Genomic DNA, 17,270 nt, shown 5'->3' on the forward strand with positions numbered 1-17,270 from the left:
GACTGGTCACTTTGCTGTACAGAAGAAATTGGCAACACATTGTAAATGAACTATACTCTAATAAAAAATTTTAAAAAATTTGTGTTTAAAAGACACTATAGAACAAGAGAAAATATTTGCAAATCCCATATCTAAGAAAAGCCTTGTGTCTAAGATATATCTTCAAAAACTCTCTTACAACTCAATCATAAAGACATTTAACCCAATTAAAAATTGCAAATGATCAGAAGAGACATTTAATCAAAGAAGATATACAAATGACCATGAGGTACATGAGAAGACATTCAATATCACTAGTCATCACGGAAATGTAAATCATAACCACTATGAGAGACCAATTCATACCCACCAGAATGGCTATTAATAAAAAAGACATATAATGACTGACATATAATGACATATAATGGTGAGTGTGTGGAAAAAATGGAACTTTCAGTGGAATTTTCACACACTGCTAGTGGGAATGTAAAATCATGTAGTCACTATGGGAGAAAGTCTTATAGCTCCTCAAAAAGTTAAATACTGATTTTTTATTTAACCTGGCATTAATAATCCTCATATACTTAAGAGAAATAAAAACATAGCAACAACAAAAAATGTTTAAAAAAAAGGTTCAAATAACAGCTCTAAATTTGAAACAACCCAAAGATGACATAAACAGATGGAAAGATGTACCATGCTCTTGGATTGGAAGAATCAATATTGTCAAAATGACTATACTACCCAAGACAATCTACAGATTCAATAAAATCCCTATCAAATTATCAAGGACATTTTTCACAGAACTAGAACAAAATATTTTAAAGTTTCTTTGAAAGCACAAAAGACCCAGAAAAGCCAAAGCTGTCCCGAGAAAGAAAATGAAGCTGGAGGAATCAGGCTCCCTGACTTCAGACTATACTACAAGGCTACAGTCATCAAAACTGTATGCTACGGGCACAAAGACAGAAATATAGATAAGTGGAACAGGATAGAAAGCCCAGAATTAAACCCATGCACCTCCAATCAACTAATCTATGACAAAGGAAGCAAGAATATACAATGGAGAAAAAAAGACAGTCTCTTCAATAAATGCTGCTGGGGCAACTGAACAGCTACATGTAAAAGAGTGAAATTAGAACACTTCCTAACACCATGAACAAAAATAAACTCAAAATGGATTAGAGACCTAAATGTAAGACCAGACACTATAAAAGTCTTAGAGGAAAACATAGGCCAAACACTCTCTGACATAAACCACAGGAATATCTTCTCAGATCCACTTCATAGAGTAATGACAATAAAAACAAAAATAAACAAATGGGACTTAATTAAACTTAAAAGTTTCTGCACAGCAAAGGAAACCCTAAACAAAACAAAAAGATAACCCACAGAATGGGAGTAAATGTTTGCAAATGAAAAGACTGACAAGGGATTAATCTCCAAAATTTATAAACACCTCCTACAGCTCAATACCAAAAAAACAAACAACCCCATCAAAAAATAGGCACAAGGTCTAAACAGACAATTCTCCAAAGAAGACATACAGATGGTCAAAAAACACATGAAAAGATGTTCAACATCACTAATTATTACAGAATGCAAATCAAAACTATTATGAGATACCACTTTGCACCAGCCAGAATGGCCATCATCAAAAAGTCTACAAACAATAAAAGCTGGTGAGGGTGTGGAGAAAAGGAAACCCTCTTACACTGTTGGTGGGAATGTAAACTGGTATAACCACTATGGAAAAAAAGCATGGAGATTCCTCAAAAAACTAAAAATAGAATTGCTATTTGATCCAGCAATCCCACTCCTGGGCTTCAATCCAGAGGAAACCATGACTCGAAAAGATACATGTACCCCAAAGGTCATTGCAGCACTATGTACAATAGCCAAGACATGGGAGCAACCTAAATGTCCATTGACAGAGGAGTGGATAAAGAAAATGTGGTACATATACACAATGGAATATTAGCCATAAAAGGGAATGAAATAATGGCATTTTCAGCAATATGGATGGACCTGGAAATTATTATGCTAAGTGACGTTAGTCAGACAGTGAGACACGAATGGCTTATGCTATTGCTTACATGCGAAATCTTAAAAAAGGATACAATGAACTTCTTTGCAGAACAGATACTGACACAGACTTTGAAAAACTTATGGTTTCCAAATGAGACAGGTTGGGGGTGGGGAGATGCACTGACGGTTTGGGATGGAAATGCTGTAAAATTTCTATAAATGTAATAAAATTCATTAAATAATTTAAAACCTCTAAATATAATAAAATTTATTGAGTTTTTAAAAGAAGAATTAAGCTGACTGATTCATATTTCCTGATTTCAAAACTTATTACAAAACTACAGTAATCAAAACAGTATTGTTTTGGCTTAAAAACAGACATATAGACAAATGGAATAGGACAGAAGCCCAGAAATAAACCCTTTATTATATGGTTAAATGATTTATGACAATGACACCAAGGACCATTAAATGGGGGAAGGTAAGACTTTCAATAAATGGTGCTGGGAAAATTAGATATCCACATACAACAGAATGATGTTGTACCCTCAAATAAAATACAAAAACAGATCAAAGACCTAAAACTATAAAACACTTCAAAGAAAACATAAGACAACAGCTTCACGACTTTGGGTCTGGCAGTGATTTCTTGGATACCAAAGGCACAGGCAAAAAAAAAGAAAAAAATAGACAAGTTGGACTTCATGAAATTAAAAAAAATTTGTGCATGAAAAGATGGTATCAACAAAGAGAAAACCCTCACATTGGAGGGAGGAAATATTACTAAATCATACATTTGGGATTAATATCCCAAATATATTGAGAATTCCTAAAACTCAAAAACAAAAACCAAAACAACCTTATTCAAATGAACAAAGGACTGAACATTTTTCCAAAGAGGATATGCAAATGAACACAGCACATGAAAAAAATGCACAACATTGCTAATTATCAGGGAAATGCCGATTAAAACCACAATGACATATCATCACCTCATACCTGTCAGAATGTCAATCATCGGAAAAGTCTACAAATAAAAAATGTTCGCAAGAAGTGGAGAAAAGCGAATCCTTCTCATCCCCTGTTGGTGAAAATGTAAACTGGTGCAGCCACTGTGGAAAACAGTATGGAGGTTCCTCAAAAAACTAAAAATAGAACTACTATATGACCCAAGAATTCCACTCCTTGGTATATATAAAAAAAACCCAAACTCTAATTTGAAAAGATATATGCAACCCAAAGTTCAAAACAGCATTGGTTACAATTGTCAAGGTATGAAAACAACCCAAGAGTCAATCAACAGGAAGTTTTTTTTTTTTAAGAGAGAAAGTTACCAATGCTTTTACTCCCTTAACAGCCAAAGACGTGTTTGTGTGTGTGCCTGTGCGAGCAATATTGCTAACCCTTAAAAAGAATAAAATTTTGCCATTTGCAGCATCATGGATAGACTTGGTGCTAAGTGAAATAAGTCAGTCAAAGACTGTATGATATTACTTATATGTGTAACCTAAAAAACAAAACAAACTGGTGAATATTAAAAAAAAAAGAAACAGACTCACATACATAGAGAACAAACTAGTGGTTACCAGTGGGGAGATGGAAGGGGGGAGGGGAACATAGGGGTGAAAAACGGTTATTATGGGATTCCACAAAATCATGTGCATGAAAGTTTTGAAAATTGTAAAGCACTATAGAATTTAAAGAATCTTTCATTTAGTAAATTTTTAATTTAAAATTTTTAATTAAAAAAAGGAACAAAGGACTTAAATAGACATTTCTCCAAGTAAGATATACAAGTGGAAATGAGCACATGAAAAGATGCTCAAGATTACTGATCATTAGGGAAATGCAAATCAAAAATATGGCGATACTACCTCACACCCATTAGGATGGTTACTACTATAAAAATAAACAGAAAATAACAAGTTTTGGCACGAATGTCAAGAAACTGGAAACTCTGTACACTTTTGGTGGAAATTTAAGATGGTATAGCCACTGTGGAAGACAGTACAGTGGTTACTCAAAAAATTAAAAATAGGGTTACCATGTGATCAAGCAATTCTGTTTCTGGGTATATACACAAAAGAATTGAAAGTAAGGGCTCAAGGAAAAATTTGTACACCCATGTTCCCAACAGCTAAAAGGTAGAAACAACCCAAGAATCCATCAACAGATGATTGGATAAACAAAATGTGGTATAGACATACAGTGGTATATTACTCAGTCTTAAAAAGGAAGGTAATTCTGACATTTGCTGCAGTATGGATGTACATTGAGGATATGATGCCAAGTGAAATAAGCTAGTCATAAAAAGGTAAATACCACACAATTCTACTCATATGAGATACTTAGAGTAGTCAAAATCATAGAAATAGAAAATAGGATGGTGGTGGTCATGAGCTGGGGAAAGGTAGATGCAGGGTAAAGTATTTCAGTTGCATAAGATAAAAAAGCATTACAGAGATGGATGGGTTGATAGTTTCACATTATAAATGTTTTTATTATCACCAAAATGTATGCTTTATTTATTATTTATTTATTGCTTCTTAAGGCTGCACCTGAGGCATATGGAAGGTCCCAATCTAGGGCTGAATTGGAGCTGAAGCTGCTAGCCTACATCACAGCCACAGCAATGTGGGATCCAAGCCACATCTGCAACCTACACCACAGCTCACAATGATGGCAGATCCTTAACCCCCTGAGCAAGGCAAATGACTGAGCCTGCATCCTCATGGATACTAGTTGGGTACATTACCACTGAGCAACAATGGGAATGCCTGAAATGTACACTTTAAAAATGGTGAATATAATAAGTTTTACTTTAGGTATATCTGACCACAATAAAAAAGTTGGAAAAAAAATAAGAAATTTCCAAGTCATCCTGAAAGCTAGAAGACAATGGAATGATGTCTTTAAAATTCTGAAGGAATTTTATTTCCAAAGTATAATTCTATACCCAAACTATCTTTCAAGTTAAAAATTATAATAAAGACATTTACAATGATTCAGGAGCTCAAAAACTTCACCTGATGAGTCAGCATCAATATGGCAGAGGAGTAAGACATGGTGCTCACGTTCCCTCACAGACACATTTAAAAAACCCCATCTACATGTAGAACAATTAACACAGGACATCTACTGAACACTGGCAGAAGGACTTAAACCTACAAAAAGTGCAAGAAACCTTCCACATAAAGGTAGAACAAAAGGGGAAAAAAGGAGAGAGAGAAAGAATAGGGGGAAAAAAGGAATATGGACAAGACCAGCACTCCTGAGAGGGAGCTGTGAAGAAGGAGAGGTATCTGCACACTGGGAGGCCACCTAACTGATGGGGAGATCGGCCAGGATGGAGAGGGAACCTAAAAACCTCAGAGAAAAGTGGCAGCAGCTGGATTGAGAAGGGCAAAGCAGAGAGAGAGCTGCACAGACCATCAGTACCACTGCCCAGACACCACAGCCTGGGACAATTGGGCAGGAACTGGGCCCTGAGATGCAGGCTCTGGAGGTCAGTTCTTGGGAGAGGACTAGTGTTGGCTATGTGGAGACAGTCTGAGGGGCTAGGGAGTAGTGTGCCACAGTAAAGGAGCATGAGAGAAGGGCTGAACCCACAGGAGAAGCAAGGCACCATTGTTGGGGAGGGTGAGAGGAGGAAGGGCAGGACCACCATAGGACTATTTTTCTCTGCACACTCATGGGCTCTTGGGTGGTGGGGCACCTCTTGCATGGGCTACAGTGGAGGCATATACACCTAGAATATACATTCTTTTCAAGTGCACATGGAACATTCTCAGGGACTGATGACAAACTAGGTTACCAAACTAACCTCAACAAATTTAAGAGTATAGAGATTATTTCAAGCATATTCTCTGACCATGGCATGAAACTAGAAATCAACCACAGGAAAAGAAATGACAAAAAATTGACTACATGGAGACTAAACAATATACTACTAAAAAAACCAATGGGTCAAAAAAGAAATCAAAGGGGAATTAAAAAATACCTAGAGGAGTTCCCATTGTCTTTCAGTGGAAATGAATCTGACCAGTATCCACGAGGATGTAAGTTCTATCCCTGGACTCACTCAGTGCCATAAGCTGTGGTGTAGATCACAAATGCAGCTCGGATCTGGTGTTGCTATGGCTGTAGTGTAGGCTGGAGGCTACAGCTTCGATTCGACCCCTGGCCTGGGACCCTCCATATGCCACAGATGTGGACCTAAAAAAAGACAAAAAAAAAAAAAACCTTCAAGACAAATGATAATGGAAACACAATCATTAAAAATCCATGGGTTGCTGCAAAAGCAGTTCTTAGAGGAAAATTCATAGCAATACAGCCCTTCCTCAAAAAAAGAAAAAAAATCTCAAATCAACAACTGAATCCACCATCTGAAAGAATTATAAAAAGAAGAAAAACAAAACCTAAAGTCAAGAGAAGTAAGGAAGTCATAAAGATCAGAGAAGAAATCAAAATAGAGATTCAAAAAGCAATAGAAAAAAAATCAATAAAGCCAAGAGCTGGTTCTTTGAAAGTGTAAACAAAATTGACAAACCAGATTCACCAAGAAGAAGAGAGAAAGAACCTAAATAAACAAAATAAGAAACGAAAAAGGAGAAATCTCAATGGATACTGCAGAAATACAAAAAAAAAAAAAAAAAAGAGAATACTATGAACGATTATATGCCAACTGATTTGACAGCCTAGAAGAAATGGACAACTTTCCAGAGAATTACAGCCTGACAAAACGGACTCAAGAAGAAATAGATCAACTGAACAGATGATCACTAGAAATGAAATTGAATATGCACTAAAAACACTCCCTATAAACAAAAGTCCAGGACCAGATGGCTTCTCAGGCAAATTCTACCAAACATACAAAGAAGAACTTATACCCATTCTTCTTAAACTTTTGCAAAATTTGAAGGAGAAGAAGGAACACTCCCAAAGACATTCTATGAAGCCACAATCACCCTAATACCAAAACCAGATAAAGATACTACCAAAAGAAAACTATAGGCCAATATCTTTAATGAATATAGACAAAAATTCTCAACAAAATTTTAGCCAGCTAAATCTGACAACACATAAAAAGATCATATTCCATGAGCAAGTGGGATTCATCCCAAGTTCACAAGGATGGTTAAACATATGCACATCAATGTCATACACCACATTAACAAAAGAAAAGTCAACGACTACATAACCATCTCAATAGATGCAGAAAAAGGATTCGACAAAGTCCAACATCCATTCATGATAAAAACTCTTACCAAAGTGGCTATAGAGGGAACATACCTTAACGTACTAAAAGCCATTTATGACAAACCCACAGCAAATATAATACTCAATGGAGAAAAGCTGAAAGGCTTCCCACTAAAGTCTTGAACAAGGCAAGGATGTCCACTCTCACCACTTTTATTCAACATAGCATTGGAAGTCCTAGCCACAGCAATCAGACAAGCGAAAGAAATAAAATGTATCCAAATTGGAAGAAAAGAGGTAAAGTTGCCACATGCAGATAATATGTTACTACATACAGAAAACCCAAAGACCCCCCTAAAAAAAACTACTAGAAATGATCAATGAATTCAGCATAGTAGCAAGATATAAGATTAACATTCAGAAATCAGTTGCATTTCTGTATACTAACAATGATATATTAGAAAAGGAAAATAAATTACAATACCTTTTAATATCGCACCCCCCAAAATAAAATACCTAGGAATACTTCTGACCAAGGAGGGGAAAGACTTATATTCTTAGAACTATAAAACATTAATCAAGGAAATTAAAAAGGATTCAAAGAAATGGAAAGATATTTCATGCTCCTGGATTGGAAGAATTAATATTGTAAAACTGGCCAAAGCAATCTACAGTTTAATGCAATCCCTATCAAATTACCCATAACATTTTTCACAGAACTACAACAACAATCCAAAAATTTATATGGAACCATAAAGACCCAGAATTGCCAAAGCAATACTGAGGAAAAAAACCAAGCAGGAGGCATAACTCTCCCAGACTTCAGGTAATATTACAAAGCTATAGCAATTAAGACAGCATGGTACTGGCACCAAAACAGACATACAGAGCAGTGGAAGAGAATAGAGAACCCAGAAATAAACCCAGACACCTGTGGTCAACTAATATTTGACAAAGGAGGCAAGAATATAAAATGGGGAAAAGATAGTCTCGGAGTTCCCATCGTGGCGCAGTGGTTAACGAATCCGACTAGGAACCATGAGGTTGTGGATTTGATCCCTGACCTTGCTCAGTGGGTTAACGATCCGGCGTTGCCGTGAGCTGTGGTGTAGGTTGCAGACGTGGCTCGGATCCCGCGTTGCTGTGGCTCTGGCATAGGCTGGTGGCTACAGCTCCAATTAGACCCCTAGCCTGGGAACCTCCATATGCCGCGAGAGTGGCCCAAAGAAATAGCAAAAAAAGACAAAAAAAAAAAAAAAAAAAAAAAAAAAAGGAAAAGACAGTCTCTTCAGCAAGTGGTACTGGCAAAACTGGACAGCTGCATGTAAATCAATGAAACTAGAACACACCCTCACATCATGTGCAAAAATAAACTCAAAACGGACTTAAACATAAGACAAGACCCCATAAAACTCCTAGAAGAAAACATAGACAAAACATTCTCTGATATCAACCATACAAATGTTTTCTTAGGTTAGTCTCCCAAGGCAACAGAAATAAAAACAAAAATAAACTGATGAGACCTAATCAAACTTTTTAGTATATTTGTACAGCAAATGAAACCACAGGGGAAAAAAACCAAAAGGACAACCTACGGAATGGGAGAAAATAGTTTCAAATGATGCAACTGACAAAGCCTCATCTCTAAAATATACAAACAACTTACAGAACAAAAAAAACCAACAACCCAACTGAAAAATAGGCAGATGACCTGAATAGACATTTACCCAAAGAAGATACACAGATGGCCAACAAGTACATGAAAAAATGCTCAACATCACTAATTATTAGAAGAATTCAAATCAAAACTACAATGAGGTACCACCTCACACCAGTCAGAAAGGCCATTATTAACAAGTCAATAAGTAAACGCTGGAGAGGATGTGGAGCAAAGGGTACCCTCCTACGCTGGTGGTACAAATGTAATTTGGTACAACCACTGTGGAAAACTAAATATAGAACTGCTCTATGACCCAGAAAGCCCACTCCTGGGCATATATCCACACAAAACTTTTCTTGAAAAAGACACATGCGCCCGTATGTTCATTGCAGCACTATTCACAATAGCCAAGACATGGAAACAACCTAAATGTCCATTGACAGATGAATGGGTTAAGAAGATGTAGTATATATACACAATGGACTACTACTCAGCCATAAAAAAGAACAAAATAATGCCATTTGCAGCATCATGGATGGAACTACAGACTCTCACAGTAAGTAAAGTAAGTCAGAAAGAGAAAAACAAATACCCTAAGATAACACTTACAGCTGGAATCTAATATATGGCACAAATGAGCCTTTCTACAGAAAAGAAACAATCTCATGGACTTGGAGAACAGACCTGTGGTTGCCAAGGGGGAGAGGGAGGGAGTGGGATGGACTTGGAGTTTGGGGTTAGTAGATGCAAACTATTTCATTTGGAGTCGATAAGCAATGGCATCATGCTGTATAGCACAGGGAACTCTAGCCACTTTGATGGAGCATGATGGAGGCTAATCTGAGAAAAAGAATATATATATGTATGACTGGGTCACTTTGCTGTACAGCAGAAATTGACAGAACAATGTAAATCAACTATAATAGAAAAAATAAAATCTAAAAAAATAGAAATCAAAACAAAAATAAATCAATGGGACCTAATCAAACATACAAGCTTTTGAACAGCAAGGGAAACCATAAAAAAATAAATAAATAAAAAGACAAGCTAAGGAATGGGAAAAAATAGTTGCAAATGATGCAAATGACAGGGGCTTAACCTCTAAAATATATAAACAACTCATACAACTCAACTTCAAAAAATGCAAACAACCCATTGAAAAATAGGCAGAAGAACTAAATAGACATTTATCCAAAGAAGACTTATATGTAATATCACTTATATATGGAAGCTAAAATATGGCACAAATGAACCTAACGAAGAACAGAAACAAACTCATGAACATAGAGAACAGACCTGTGGTTGCCAAGGGGGAGGGGGAGGGAGGGGGATGGACTAGGAGTTTGGTGTTAGTAGATGCATTTGGAGAGGATAAGCAATAAGGTCCTGCTGTATAGCACAGGGAAATATATCCATGTGATGGAACATGATGGAAGGTATTGTGATTAAAAAGAATGTATAGAGAGTTCCTATTGTGGCTCAGTGGAGACGAATTCGATTAGTATCCATGAGGATGCAGGTTCGATCCCTGGCCCTGCTCAGGGGGTTAATGATCTGGCATTGCTGTGAGCCGCATACCTATATATGAATGTATGTGTGTGTGTATATATATATATATATATATATATATATATATATATATAGCATTCATTCATACAAAAAATGTATATATATATGTATGACTGAGTCACTTTGCTGTACAGCAGAAATTGAGAAAACATTGTACATCAAGTCCAAGAAAAATTTTTTTAAACTTACCTGATATCCCTTCACTCATTCTCAAGAAGCTACCCATAAAAATACTTACATAAATCAGGAACAAAAAAGACATAGCGTCAAGGAGACAGGAGATATGACACAGGACAGCACAACATCTGTGTACCAGGTCTAGAGAGCAACCAGTCCAGATTAGAACAAGGGAAGAAGTCTGTGGGAGAAATGCCTCCAGAAAAGCAGAAGGACTGAGGGATTGTTTGCTAGGTTTCAATGTCTGGAAATATTATTGAGATGTGTTTAACAGATTCAAAAATTGGGGAAGACAATAGTGATAGGTATTGAAAACTAAACATTCGAGAAAAGGAGAAAGTTAACCCCATGAGCAAACAAACAAACAAAACCAAAAACGAAAAAACTCTATAAGAAAAGGAACAAAATCAACCATTTGGTCAGTGGTAAATAACACTTAAATAAGCAAAAGAATATAAATACTAACTTTCCTATTTAATCAAAAAATGCAATATAACTATACTGGGACAGTAAAAATGAGGTGTGATAACTCTTCATAGGTAGCTAAGAGATGGATATCTCAAAGGATTCAATTTAAAAGTGCAGCACAGCAATATTATCTTTTAGGTAATGATTTAAATAAATAGACAAAAGAATCAAAAGTGCTTGCTTTGGGGAAGGGGGACCAGGAGTGGGGGAGCCAAAAGATCCCCCAGTAGCTCTGCTGGGAACAGCCTCCCCACCCACCCATCCATCCTTTGAGATTGTGCTCAGCCCTTCCTAGGCTGTTCCCTCCCCTGGGGAGACATGTGTACTTCCCTCCAACAGCCCCTTGTCCCTAGGCCTCTGTCGAAGTACCCTTTACCCTGTATCTTCATCTTCTCTTTGTGGTCCAAGTATGCATCTGACTTGGGAATCCAGCACCTATCACACAACTGCCACTACTCAAAGTTGGTTGAATGAATAGAGCAAGGAATGGGGTGGGGAGTAGATTTAGAGAACAGGAGGGACCCAAAGGTAAGGGGTCTCCCTCCACCTTACAAATTCCAATTCGTTGGTATTTTTCGTGTGATTGGCTGGGCCTGCCCCCCCCCCCCTCCGCTTCACAGGATCTCCGGTTGGAAAGGACTAAGGGTGGCAACTATTGTGCCCAATGTGGCACATCTTCTGCCCTTAATAAGTATTATTTAGGATAACAGACTTTTTTTGTTTTGTTTTTTGGTTTTTTGTTTTTAGCAACATTCTGTGGAAAGCCTTTTAGAACACAATACTTAAATGCAAGAGATGGGAGAAGCAATTGCAGGCAGACATGAATTACCTCCCATGTAATTTCTTTGTCCTTATTCAGTCTCTCTAAATTGCCCTCTCCCAGCCCCCCTAAAACCTCCTTTCCAGTGGCTATAGGGCGTTTCCATTTCCCTGGAGGGCTGTGCGCGAACGCGAGTGTAGACTAATGACGATGCCCAGAGCCGCAGGCTTGGGCGGAAGAGGTCTGCGTAGGACGGAGGCACCGGAGGAAGAGAAGGAAGCAGCCGCTGCTCTGCCCGCCGCTTTCCAGCATCCTCCTTCACCCCTCCCTTCATCTCTCTACCTTCTGGTGCCCGTAGAACCAGTGGCTCGGGGGCGAGGGGAAGGGGCGCAGGTCTCGGAGCAGCCGCTGCCTCTGCAGGTAGAGCTTGACAGCCTGCAGCAGCCCCAGGGCCAAGCAGAACACCAGCGCCAGGTGGAGGGGCCTCGCCCAGTGCGTCTCCAGCCAGGAGGACTCCATCGCTCTGCGCTGCGCGGATGGCCCGCAGCCTCTGGCCTGGTGCTTTTCTGCAGCCCGGGATCTGGGGGGAGGATCCAGCCACTCACTCTCGGGGAGAGCCAGCCCACCGCGCCTCCGCGCGCTGGCACCATCCCTGCTTTCCCCTGAGAAAGGAAGAGCAGTGGGAGGGGGCAGCCCGGGCTTGGCCCGAGGCGGGCAGGCAGGCAGGAGTTGCCGGATTTCTAGCCCTGTGTCAATTGATGCAAAACTTGATTCAGGACAACTTCCGTATCAGAGAGCGGCATCATTCAAGTGCGATAGTTTTCAATCCCGGAAGGGATGGATTTAGGTTTTGAAATAATGCCAAAGCTCAGGTCATTGTTTTTCTTCTTGGCCCCAAATAAATAATTTGTAGCTCTTGGACGCAGCTCAGATCCTGCTTTGCTGTGGATGTGGTGTAGGCCAGCAGATGCAGCTCCAATTTGACCTCTAGCTTGGGAACTTCCAGATGCCACCCACATGTGCAGCCCTAAAGACAGATAGATAGACAGACAGATAGATAGATAGATAGACAAATAGATATGTGAAAATAGCTTCAAAACTATTTTAAATTCAAAATAGTTGAAGAATACATTGAAGTCACCTGATTAAGAGTATATCTGCATAATATGGTATTAAATTAATTGCCATTCTCAACAGTAAGTTAAACAAATGCCTTCAGCAACCTCTCACATTTGTTTGAATTGGCTGCAATTCAAAAAATTTTATTTGAGGAACCACATACGTAACATAACTATAGGGCATAATAGCCTATGCCCAGATAAACACTCACCTGAAATAATATCAAAATAATATTGAACCCACACCACATGCCAGGTGTTTTAAGTGTACTGTCTTGTCTCCATTCTCCTAGGTAGGCCTTGCAGAAGAGCAAATTGAAGGCTAGAGAAGATAAGTCACTTGACCTTGATCTGTTCTCTGTATCACATGGTGACTCCAAGGCATCATAAAACCCCTCTCCTCCAGTTCTTCTAATTACACAGATCCATATAGTGAGCTGTAAGTTGACCAAAATTTTCTAATATCAACCCACATTCATTATTGGCTAAATATTAATATTTTACCCTGGTAAGAAACAAAAAAAGGAAATCAGCCTGATCTATACACTTTGAAGTGTTCAGTATTACCAAATTCAGATCATCTAAGTTTTCCCCTATGACCATTCTTCATATTTCCTAATATTACCTAAGTTCCTGAAGCTTAGAGCAGTGTTACCTACTCCAACTACAGTGAACTCTAGGCCTCACTCAAAATTAGAAAAATATATCCAAATTCCTATACTCTTGTAAAACAGGACCCAAACTTGTCTATGGGTAACAAAAAGCGCCTATTTTTCTATAAGTAAATACCACATACCTTTATTCTCAAAATGCTACTGTAACTGAGTATGGCCCTGAGGGGGTTCTGGGCACAGAGGACTTTCTATGTCCCCTGTTTCTTGTTTTTAAAAATGGGTCTCATTCAGCCTCCACAGCTCTCCTGTGATCCAAGGGGCAGGTTCAGACAGTTGCTGATAAGGGGATGCAAAGACAAGGGAGGGACAGTCAAGCAACAACGCAGCCTTGGGAGGGGATACTTGTTCCCTCTCAAGGGACGCACATACTGCTGTAGGCATCTTACACACTTGAGAAAAGTTATATTCCTTATGCTTCTTTTAGAAATGAAAACTTCAAAACTGAACAGTTTGGACTCCTTCTTCGTCCTTTTCCCGGCCTTAATTGCACCCTAAACAAAATCACTCTTAAACTGAAGACTAGGCACCCTGAGCACAATTGCCTGTGGGTTAAAGATTATCAGCATATGATGTTTTTCAGGAACTTTCCTAGTTTATTCTAATCTCTGATCAATATGCCCTTTTTGCAAGTACTGTTAATCTAGGCAATAAGCCAGAAGGCCACCATCATGGTCATGGCAAAATCTCCTGAGTTCAGCTTTGATGACTAAGATTCCCCATAAAGAAAGAAGAATGCATGTTTGTCCCGATCCTGATTCCTATCTGAAAACCTGTTTTCCTCTATTTTACTGTAAAACTCCCTACAATTCTTTCCGGGGCGAGGGGGGGGGGCAGAGACTTTAAGGCATTAGCCTGCTGTGGCCACTTTGCTGGGCAAAGCAATAAAAGCTATTTCTTACTCCTTCACCCAAAACTCCTGTCTCTGCATTTCTATTTGGCACTGGTGGACAGAGGCCGAGTTTCAGCAACAGTACCTATTTTGATAAACAAAAACACAATGTAAACAAATACGGGATTTTAAAACTTTAAAGAAAAACTTGACAAAGACTAAATAAAGGCGATGCTTTGCTTTTGCAAGCAAATTTATGAATTTTAATATACTTAAATATTCTTTTTGGTAATCTGACCTTAGCAAAATTATAAATGTGTTACTACTTCCATTTTTTTCAATTGCTTTAGCTTCCTTGATAATAGCACTAGCTCTATTAATCATAGTTATTCCATTGTGTTACTTAAACGGCTTTTAATTTTTAATATGGAGAAAGACATTCTACTATAGAGACAAAGATGGGAATTGTCAAAATAAAATTAATAAAAAACACATTTTGCCAAACTTGCATGTGTATTACATTTATGATAGTGATCTCAGCAGATCTGCACAAGCATTAATTTTTTCAATTTCACTTTTAATGATTTTATTCAAAGCCTTCATTGTATTAGTAAAAGTTCTGATGGATCAGTTGATATGCGTTTTTTTTTTGCAACCTTTATGTTTTTTACAATAGATTTTCCTCCACTTGCAGTAATTGGGTTGGAGGAAGAAATGCACATATGTCCACATCAGTAGGTTAGTTCTTGATGTTAAAATTGCTAAGTAATCCCTCTATCATTGAATAACAAAGTGATACTTGAATACGCTTTTGCCTAAAACTGCTCAGAGTTGGGAGCATAGCATCTGGATGGCAGCCAGTGGAAAACAAAGCAAGAGAAGAAACCAGCCTTTCTGCCCTGCCTGCCCTGCATTAAACCTTCCCCAGGACAGGAAATCCCAGGAGTACATGGGGGCGGGAAAGAGGGACATGTGGATAAATGTCTCCAACAATTGTCCTGCTTTGGGTCGAATCTACTTAGAGCTCAAACCCCTGACACGCTTGCTGCGACGTGCTGCCCTGTGGCTGGAAGAATGTTTTCAGAACACGACATTCCGTTCACGTGGCACCTAAGCAAGTGGCAACCTCTCTAAGCCTCGGTTTCCCCAACGGTAACGCATGGGAATGGTGACAGCACCTATCACTGGCAGTTACTGTGAGAATTCAATGCATGGCGCTGAGCACAATGCTGGAGCCATGAGTCACACATGCTTTTATTGTTTTTATATACTGTAATTCTTAGAAAAACCAGAGTTCCAACCAGGGAAACCCAAGGAAGTGAAGTAAGGCGTATGCCATTCAGCCATTATACAAACATACATTGAACAAACAATATGTATATTAAACACATACATATCCTATCAATAAGCCAAAATGCAAAGAGCTAGAGACACGGTCATGGAGTTTACCATCTACCACATGCTTCCCACTGACTGAATGTTTATTAAGTGAATGAATGAGCCACAGTTCAAACCTCTTCTTCATGCTTTCATCCTTCCCTTTTCAAAAATTCTGAATGAACCAGCTACAGCAGCTACCACTCTTGGGGAAATGGTGGGGTGAATGAAGCTGAAAGCTAGACACTACCCTATGTGCTGCTAAAAAACTGAAAAGCACAGCCAAAAGCTTTTTAACAGAAAGATGTTCAAATGTAAAGATATGAGCTAAGTAACAAGATTAGGTAAAGGACTTTATTTTTGTTACAGACAAAGGGACTTACTTTAGAGAAAATGGACTTGTAGGCTCTTGTAATTAAAAAGAAAATCCATACCTGGAGTACAAGGAAGTGGAAATAATAAGAGCTTACAAAAATATGTCACTTTCAGAAATAATCTTCTGCTAATCCTTGCGATAATTCTATGAAATGCAGGGCAACACAAGCTTCATTTCACAGATAAGAACATGGACTCACAGAGCGTGCCCGGGGCGGGGGGCGGCACTGGATGTACAAGTGAGACTTAATCCAGGTCTCTGATCCCAGCTTGGGCTCTCAGCACCTGTGGCAAAGACACGGGCATGTGTTTCACATTTGTGCCAGCCCTCTCTGGCCAGGATTTTCCAGAACTTGTTGGAGGGCATGCATGAGTTGTGGAGGAAGAAGGAGCAAATGAACGTAAGAAAGGAGAGAGTGGAGGTCAGACAACCAGCCAGTATTGAAGGGGCTGAGCTGAGGACACAGAACAAATACGCTGCCTGGGGCAGGGGGCAGTTTACACAAGTCAAATAGACCCACCTGACCGTCTACAAGGGATTCTAATATCTGGGCCCAGATGAGGAAGTCATGTCAGGGTGTGGATCAAGGCCCATTGCAGAAAGTTGGGGTACAGTGATGAGGCTAGATCCAGGTCCCCCAGACTCCAGGGTAGAACAAACACCCTACGCATGTTCCAAAGACTCTTCTTTAGCCTGTATTTTGAGAGTCAGGGTGGATGTCAGTTCTCTTTATTATGGGAGGTCAGGAAGCTTTTGTCTTCCCCCTGCCCCATCCTCTCAAGTTGTGTGCTGCCATGGTTGTAGGTCAGACCTTGGTCAAGTCAATGCCTTGCTTCAAAACCATCATGGGTTTTGGGAAAAGTCCTCATTCTTGTTATGCCAGACTCATCAAAAATTAGACTCTAGGAGTTCCCATTGTGGTTCCAGGGTTAAGAATCCAACTAGTATCCATGAGGGTGCAGGTTCGATCCCTGGCCTTTCTCAGTGGGTTAAGGATCTGGCATTGTCACAAGTTGTGATGTAGGTCGCAGACATGGCTCGGATCTGGCATTGCTC

The 17,270-nt window shown here is 39.1% G+C and overlaps 1 protein-coding gene across 1 annotated transcript in view; it reads right to left on the reverse strand.

Moving 5' to 3' along the window:
- LOC100627093 (cytochrome P450 4X1) overlaps positions 1-12,714 on the reverse strand; it is a 55,763-nt gene extending 43,049 nt beyond the window's left edge. The window contains 1 exon segment of the mRNA XM_021096705.1: positions 12,183-12,714. Coding sequence (XP_020952364.1) covers positions 12,183-12,359 — 177 coding nt within the window. The 5' untranslated portion in view covers positions 12,360-12,714.

The sequence above is a fragment of the Sus scrofa genome, chromosome 6, assembly GCF_000003025.6.
Source record: "Sus scrofa isolate TJ Tabasco breed Duroc chromosome 6, Sscrofa11.1, whole genome shotgun sequence".
Classification (NCBI taxonomy): Eukaryota; Metazoa; Chordata; class Mammalia; order Artiodactyla; family Suidae; genus Sus; species Sus scrofa.